Below are 9,300 nucleotides of genomic sequence, written 5' to 3' on the forward strand. Positions count from 1 at the left end.
GTCAGTAGCACCTGTGCCACCAACTCCTCCAGTTCCTGCTCCACCACCACCACCAACTGCTGCTCCACCACCACCTCCACCTCCTCCAACACCACCCATCCCAACGACAACCGAAGAAGACGTTGAAAACGTATCGTACGATATCGATATCCGAGGAGAGTTCAACGACACTGAATCCACCAGACGACGAAGGCAGTTGTTCCCAAATCTTTTTGGACAAATTGGCAACATCGTCCAAACAAGTGTAAATTTGGCCAACCCTGCTCTCTACCTGCAACCTAACAACCAAGGATCTCCTCTATTCGGAGGCTTTGGACAGAGACCATTTGCCAACGCCCCAACAAACCCTTCACAACAAAGACCTCAACCAAACCAAATTCCATCAACATTTGCTCCAATCCATCAAAATCCCACTACCAACATTCCTCCAACAACAACTCCCGCCTTTATTGCACCCCCTCCACCGCCTCCAATTCCTGCCCCACCAACCCCGGAACAACCGCCGGAAACCTTCCCGGAGCTCAACCTTCAGGAGCTTGGCAACACCGACTTCACCTGGACAAAGGATAACATCGGTGCCGAACAAAACCATCAGCGATTTCGACGAGATAACGATGCCATCTTCTTCCCCGACAACGACGATGATGAAAAGTTCCATCCAGTTTTGATGCACAACAAAAACCCCCATTTCAACAACCGCGTCCCGACCGGATTCAACAGTGGTTCCCAAGCCGGTTCCCAAGCTACCTCCAACAACGTAGCAAACGGCTTCCAGCAAAGCAGTGGCTCCCAATCCAACTCCCAATCAATCCAAAACAGTCTCGGAAGCTTCAACCAAAACAACGCCGGTAGCACCTCCGGAAACATTGCCGTCGACGGATCTTCCGGTCAACTTTCCGCCGCCAACACCCAACAGCAGAGCTTCCAAACCGCCGATTCCTCTGGCAGCAAAAACTCGGCCCAAAGTCAATCGGCCAATTTCGACAAAAACGGTAACCTGGCCCTAACCAACTCCAACGCCAACACTAACTCAATCCGCGAAAAGGATCGTTTCAAGGAGCAATCGAACGCCGGATCTTCCTCATCCCTCCAGAATCAATTCGGAAGCTCATCCAACAAAGCCCAATCCAATTCGGAAACTTTCTTCGAGAACGGCATCCACGGCAATAAGAACACAGCCTCAAGCCAATCCCTGCAGATCAACAAAGACGGATCCGCCTCGGGATCAAACTCCAACACCATGAGTGGCACCTTCACCGGTCCAAACGGGCTTCAAGGATCGTCCGCCTCAAGCCAATCGTCCAGTTTCAACCAAGGTGGAAGCGTTGGGGGCAATCGAGGGGCCTCTTCGTCGGCTTCCAGTTCCGCCGGGTCGTCGACCGGTGCAGGAAATGGATCCGGAGCGTTCAGTATTAGTGGGTCATTTAGTGGGGCTTTGCCACCAGGTTTTGGGGTTTTCCCCAACATATTTCAAAACCTGAATCAGGGATGAAGTGAGTAGATGAGTAGCTTTAGCGAATGCACTGCGTGGATGGAATAATAAAGAGTGAGAGAGATATTTAAATTTTAACTGATATTGATTTTCTTTATATCACAACTTTTCCATCAAGAGTAGAGTTTAAAAAAAAAACATGAACAGCAATTGATTCCTTTGACTTCTATCTCTCTACTTAAAAATAACGAAGCTAATCGATCGACACATTTGATAGCAGTAGTGAAATGCTTAACTGCTATCGAAACGTACTCTTACCCCTCCTATGGGGCAAAAGTTTGAATGATGTGGAGTAAAAGTACGACCATTCGAAATTCCACGATTCTGCATGAAATCAAGTGGAAAATTAATTCACTAACAACAATGCTGCTGTGTTCGCTTCTGATACAAATCCTTCGCATTGGCGATCAACCTGCGCAAATTTGGAGTTTTCCACAAATTGTCCTTAATCAACAGGTTGTAACATCACAAGAAATCCAGTTCTCATCGCATTAGAACCATTTTTTGGGCAAGAAAGATTTGTAGGAAGAAAAATATGCGGTGATGTTTCCAGCGCGTTTTTAAAAAAGTTAAAACTTTTCGTGCAGATTTTCTTCAGTTAACCCTGTATATCATTCGTACTTTTGCCCCATTTGCAGTTCGTTTTTTTCCCTTCAAGGTTTCCTGTTATTTCCAGTTTATTGTGCAAACCAGAGACATATTAATGATTTTTTTTCTCTGCATTTGATAGTTGTCGAATACAACTAAACAGGCACATTTAAAGTTTCATTGAAAGCCAGAATTTCGATGGCTCAAACATGTTTCCCGTTATTTTAAATATTACATCATTTATGCAAAAAAAACAACTTAACCTCATTTTTCGGAGTACTTTCAACTTCTACAAAAAAAAAGTTATGACTAGATATAGGCAGTCTAAATCATTATCAATCCACGCCAGAGTTATGAATTTTGCTGTTCTCGACTTGTGATAATCTCAAAACTTACTTTTACCAGTGCTTTTACCTCATTTCACTCTACATTAAAATTTATAAAGTTGCCCTTTTTTCTATTATTTTTTACCGTAGTTGTTATCGTTCTTTGGGCCTCATATGTTGACCGATATAGATGAATTTAGATAAATTGTGTAGATAATTGATTTTTGTTTTGCAGCACCATGAAACCAAATCAAAATGTTTTAGGAAACTGTCAAAATGTTAAAAATTTCTTACTGCTTCAGTGTAATGAGCTGATTTAATAATTGTTTGAAAATGTTATGGATAAATCTTTCCAAACATGCATAAATAAGCTGAAATGAAATTTTGTTCTCTATCAGGAACTTCAGTAGAAAAAAAATCTTACTTTAAAAATACTCCAATTTTCACTTTTCTTTGCTGTATCATATACCATCATTACATGAGAAGCTTACAATTTTTGACTGCTTTATTCGTTTATTACAAAGATCAAGGCTTTTTCTTTCGAAACATATCGTCGTTTGTTGCAATGTAACAAGATTTAAGCCTAAAAACTCGTTTCTTCGATCATTACTTTGGTAGGTATTTTGGACCATTCTTTTACAAAATAGGTTTAATATTTTTTTTTTTTTTTACTAAAGCGATTGATGCCCAGTTATGCGAATAAATCAGCTAATGTTTTCCTTTCTTATTCTTGTAGTCAAGTTTCATTTGGTCCCGTTAATTCATTCCTAAACTTTTCCCCTTCCTCGATTTAGTACACTTGTTCGTTGAATATTTCTTACCATAACCATCTGATTTTTTTTCTACAACTTCTTATGCTTGAAAACAGAAATTTTCTATAAGAATAATAACAGAAAAACTGTGTGTTTAAAAAGTTTGAAAATTTCTAAAGCACAAGCAATCTCCAAGAATTTTTTTTTCTGCAGTGTTGAATTCTGGCCTGTTGATTTATCTTGAGGATCAATTCTTAAAACGCTGGCTCTATGAAACGATAGGTCCAAGTCAATATAAAGAGGGAAACAAATTAAGAATGCAAATCTTCCTTCAAATCTTCCTTCCTAACCCAATGATAAGTTAAGAAAGTCTGACATCATCAACTCCTCGACACCAATTTGATGCATTTTGACTTCCAAAACCTTAGTGGATTTGGTTTGGGGTCAGATATGTAGAACACATAGATTCCAAAAAGATGTGCGATGTGATACCGATTCGCGAGAATTATGCGATCTTTTAACCGTCTTGAAGTCAGATTTGGTTTTTGCTAAAAAAAATAACAAAAAATCAGTTTTATCTTTAAAACAACTTTTGTCCTATCAAAAAGTTTATCGTAGGATTAAATTTTTCAACAGCTTTTTATTTTTTCGCTTGTACTTAATTTTTACACATTTCAAACATTTTTTCCGGAGTTTTGAAACATATTAAGACTTTCTCACAGCTGTAGTTGAATATATATTGTTCAAATTGTTCTACTTTTGACTGAGATATTTCAACTGTTACAAAAATTAAACTCGTAACATATTTGCCGATTTGTTCAACTCTGAATGGTTGTAACTTTCAGACCAAACTGTCAATAGTTTTTCATGAATCATCAAAAATAATGACGTATTTAAAAATTTGTGCAAGTCCAATTTTTGCTTGCTTTTAACTTCTCTAGGCTGTAGCTTTTGACAACTGCTTATCAAACAGTAGACATTAATGAGGATCGTGGGATTAACGTGGTTCTGAGCATAGTAAACATAAAGTAAGTTAAAACATAATTGGCTGGATATGTCGATTGAAGCGTACCCCGGCGGGGTTGGGCTTCAGCGAGTTGCTTGGATTAAAATAATTCTAAAATTTTCATTTTTTTTTTTTTTTTATAATAAGTGATTAAAATAGTGTGCATAATTCTTTTCATATCGTTGCACAACGTCTGATACGTTCCTGAACATTTAACAGCAAGTTTAATACACAAATTTGGTTGAAAGGTCCAAAATAAGTCCCTAAGGAATTTAGTAGGACCTATTTTCGACATGGGTCAAAATGCTATTTAAACAAGTTTTTTTTGGTTCTTTTTGCTTGCGAACTAGTTTTCAAGTGTTTTTTCATAGCTTTGAACATGTTTGTAGTTGTTGAATACATCACAGCTGTGCAGAAAACCTCTTGAAAGTTGACTCCAATAATGGCACGTCCTTCTAAAATGGGCTTGATTCGGCCCAACTGTGAAAAATAAAAACTTTATTTTCAATATTCTCTTCCTTGTCAACTTATTTAAATGGAAGGATAACTATGATGAGAATAATAAGAAGTAGCATTTACTAAATTTGTTCAAATTTTTATGATAATCATGATTTATGAGAGAAATATTGGAAAAAAGCTGGAAAGTGGTCCAAAATATGTCCCCGGTCCAAAATAAGTTCATTACCCTGTATCTAGATCACACGTTTTAAAGAATAATAGTACAACTTTGCATGCTACCTGGAGTACCATGTTTTTGTTCCGTCTCGAAACGTCGAGATCGAGGGCGTGATAACGGAAATGAGCCTGGAGGCAGAGTACGTTAAGTCCAACGGCGTTGGTAAGTTTAAAGGCCTTGATTCGACTTCGGTCGAAATCTTGGATTGCAGCCAACTTAAAACTGCCAACGTTGTGAATGGAGTTAAAAAGTACTCGCCTTCAGCCTCATTTCGCGTAACTTTCGCAGGTACCGCCCTCCCTCACTACGTTTTGATCGACGGAATGTTGAGGCTTCCTGTGCGACTCTTTGTGCCTCGCCCAATGAGTTGCAAAAAGTGCATTAAAATGGGACACACCGAGTCCCATTGTTGTAACAAGGCACGGTGCCCTCGTTGCGCAGAGATTCATGAGGAAGGAGCGTGCTCAGCAAAAGAACAGAAATGTGTCTATTGCGGGGGCTCACCTCATGATATCTCTGTATGCCAGGCATTTAAGAGTCGCTGGGATAAAGAGAGGCGCTCTTTAAAAGAACGATCCAATCGTTCTTACGCCGCTATTTTAAAAAGCGCTTCTCCCCCTACTCACCCTCAGTTAAGTAACATTTTTCAGTGCTGCCAGTTGACAACGAGGACACTACTGATGAAGAGACCCTTTCGTTTTTGTGGCAAACTCCCGGAAACGAGCCAAAACAGCTTCTAAGTCCTCCAAAATTCCAAACAAAATCCCTACTATAAGTTCTCCTATCAGCGCCACTAAAAAGTCAGTAGCACCAAAAAAAGAAAAACCAGTTCCTCTTGGATTCCGAACGAATTTTTCATCATCAAATTTCACATCACAAGCGGGGCCTTCAGCTGCAGCGAGTACTCCAACTACTAACGCGATTTTGTCAGAATCAGTCTCTCAGCCAGGACTTTTCAAACTTTCTGACATAATTAATGGAATTTTCTCTTTCTTAAACGTATCTGAATCCGTAAGAGGCATTGTTACTACAATGCTCCCTATAGTAAAGACACTTTTGAAGCAATTGATGCAAACTTGGCCCCTTCTTTCAGTGTTTATCTCTCTCGATGGATAATTTAAGCCGAGAGGTCGGAGATATCACTGTGTTGCAGTGGAATTGTCGTAGTTTAATCCCTAAACTGGATCCGTTCAAACATCTTCTTCATGAAACTAGTTGCGATATTTTTGCCCTTTCTGAAACATGGCTCTCTTCTCAAATAGATATTCCATTCCACGACTTTAACATTATTCGTTTTGATCGCAACGATTCTTATGGAGGGGTGCTTTTGGGGATCAACAAGCGTCACTCCTTTTACAGAATCCACCTCCCATTGACAGGAGGAATTGAAGCTGTTGCATGTCATACAACTATAAGAGGTAAGGAATTATGCATTGTGAGTCTGTACTGGCCTCAGAGAGTTACATTGAATCAAAGTCATCTAGAGGACCTGTGCTCAGTGCTTCCTGAGCCAAGGTTGATCCTGGGTGACTTTAATTCTCATGGAACTGTTTGGGGGGAGCAAATTGATGATAGACGTTCTTATCTTATTTATGGCATTTGTGACAGTTTCAATTTAACAGTTTTGAACACGGGTGAAAAAACACGGGTGCCTAAACCTCCTGCAAGACAAAGTGCAATTGACCTCTCACTCTGCTCAAATTCACCATCATTGGATTGCCAGTGGAAGGTAATCCCTGATCCCAATGGTAGTGACCACTTACCTATCAAAATTACAATCACCAATGGGATCAATACTTCAAATTCAACAAATATGGAATATGATCTCACAAGACACATCGACTGGAAAAAGCTTTCGGACGCAATTAATTCAGCTATCAACTCCATGGAGGTTTTACCTCCGTTGGAGGAATATAACTTTATTTCTCGTTTGATTTTCGATTGTGCGGTTGGTGCTCAAACGAAACCCATCCTAGATCCATCTGTTCGTCGAAGGCCTCCCAACCCATGGTGGGACAGTCAGTGTACCAAAGTTTACAAGGACAAATCGAACGCCTTTAAAGTTTTTCGAAAACACGGAACCCTGGATAACTTTAACACGTATTTTTCCCTTGAGCAGCAATTTAAAAACCTGATCAAGGGGAAAAACCCGATTTAATACACTTAACAGTGGATTGGAGCCTTTCTAACAGAGTTTAAATTATATTTGGAAATATATAAAATAATATAGAATATACATGATAGATTCCTTCCCTCTGAATCATATAAGAATGATTTCAGATATTCAAACACGAAAAATTCCAATCTCAATATAAAAAAATGATGCCTGGTACGTTTTTTTGGGGAAAAGCGAACTGGTATGTAAGGAGCTCATTTTATGTATGGAAAGAATGGTATTTAAACAGTAGAATTTCCAAGATTTATAACACGCTGAAATGGTGCCGTGGTAGCAACCAGAACTTTCACGTTGCTGGTCACGGTTCGAATCTTACTGTTTTTTTATGCTTTTTTTTACTGAATAAGTAAAACCAACTACAATATTGATGGATAGCCGTGACGCGTGCCCTAGCATGATACCTTTTTTAGAGCTCAACCATGCATACAGGAAAAATTCCCACAAAAGGAGGGGAAAGTAATATGACTATTAAATGATTAATCTCATTCTGGAAACTAAATCTGAAATCTTATTCTGATTCTAAAGTTTGAATTTTGAGTTACAACACTTAGTCTAATATTTGAATATATTCAAATTCCAGGTTGATCTTTAATCCGAATTCTTAATCAGAATTCTAAATCTGAATTCTCAATCTGAATTCTGAATCTGAACTCTGAATTTGAATTCTAAATCTGTATTCTGAATCTGAATTCTGAATCTGAATTCTGAATCTGAATTCTGAATCTGAATTCTGAATCTGAATTCTGAATCTGAATTCTGAATCTGAATTCTGAATCTGAATTCTGAATCTGAATTCTGAATCTGAATTCTGAATCTGAATTCTGAATCTGAATTCTGAATCTGAATTCTGAATCTGAATTCTGAATCTGAATTCTGAATCTGAATTCTGAATCTGAATTCTGAATCTGAATTCTGAATCTGAATTCTGAATCTGAATTCTGAATCTGAATTCTGAATCTGAATTCTGAATCTGAATTCTGAATCTGAATTCTGAATCTGAATTCTGAATCTGAATTCTGAATCTGAATTCTGAATCTGAATTCTGAATCTGAATTCTGAATCTGAATTCTGAATCTGAATTCTGAATCTGAATTCTGAATCTGAATTCTGAATCTGAATTCTGAATCTGAATTCTGAATCTGAATTCTGAATCTGAATTCTGAATCTGAATTCTGAATCTGAATTCTGAATCTGAATTCTGAATCTGAATTCTGAATCTGAATTCTGAATCTGAATTCTGAATCTGAATTCTGAATCTGAATTCTGAATCTGAATTCTGAATCTGAATTCTGAATCTGAATTCTGAATCTGAATTCTGAATCTGAATTCTGAATCTGAATTCTGAATCTGAATTCTGAATCTGAATTCTGAATCTGAATTCTGAATCTGAATTCTGAATCTGAATTCTGAATCTGAATTCTGAATCTGAATTCTGAATCTGAATTCTGAATCTGAATTCTGAATCTGAATTCTGAATCTGAATTCTGAATCTGAATTCTAAATCTGAATTCTGAATCTGAATTCTGAATCTGAATTCTGAATCTGAATTCTGAATCTGAATTCTGAATCTGAATTCTGAATCTGAATTCTGAATCTGAATTCTGAATCTGAATTCTGAATCTGAATTCTGAATCTGAATTCTGAATCTGAATTCTGAATCTGAATTCTGAATCTGAATTCTGAATCTGAATTCTGAATCTGAATTCTGAATCTGAATTCTGAATCTGAATTCTGAATCTGAATTCTGAATCTGAATTCTGAATCCGAATTCTGAATCTGAATTCTGAATCTGAATTCTGAATCTGAATTCTGAATCTGAATTCTGAATCTGAATTCTGAATCTGAATTCTGAATCTGAATTCTGAATCTGAATTCTGAATCTGAATTCTGAATCTGAATTCTGAATCTGAATTCTGAATCTGAATTCTGAATCTAAATTCTGAATCTGAATTCTGAATCTGAGTTCTGAATCTGAATTCTGAATCTGAATTCTGAATCTGAATTCTGAATCTGAATTCTGAATCTGAATTCTGAATCTGAATTCTGAATCTGAATTCTGAATCTGAATTCTGAATCTGAATTCTGAATCTGAATTCTGAATCTGAATTCTGAATCTGAATTCTGAATCTGAATTCTGAATCTGAATTCTGAATCTGAATTCTGAATCTGAATTCTGAATCTGAATTCTGAATCTGAATTCTGAATCTGAATTCTGAATCTGAATTCTGAATCTGAATTCTGAATCTGAATTCTTAATCTGAATTCTGAATCTGAATTCTGAATC

The 9,300-nt window shown here is 37.5% G+C and overlaps 1 protein-coding gene across 1 annotated transcript in view; it reads left to right on the top strand.

Annotated features, from left to right (window-relative positions):
• Window positions 1-1,570, top strand: part of LOC129743298 (uncharacterized) — a 29,513-nt gene extending 27,943 nt beyond the window's left edge. Inside the window, exon 3 of the mRNA XM_055735284.1 lies at window positions 6-1,570. Coding sequence (XP_055591259.1) covers window positions 6-1,492 — 1,487 coding nt within the window. The 3' untranslated portion in view covers window positions 1,493-1,570. The remainder of the gene's footprint in view (window positions 1-5) is intronic.
• Window positions 1,571-9,300: the final 7,730 nt, after the last annotated feature.

This window comes from Uranotaenia lowii, chromosome 2 (genome assembly GCF_029784155.1).
Source record: "Uranotaenia lowii strain MFRU-FL chromosome 2, ASM2978415v1, whole genome shotgun sequence".
In the NCBI taxonomy this organism is placed as follows: domain Eukaryota; kingdom Metazoa; phylum Arthropoda; class Insecta; order Diptera; family Culicidae; genus Uranotaenia; species Uranotaenia lowii.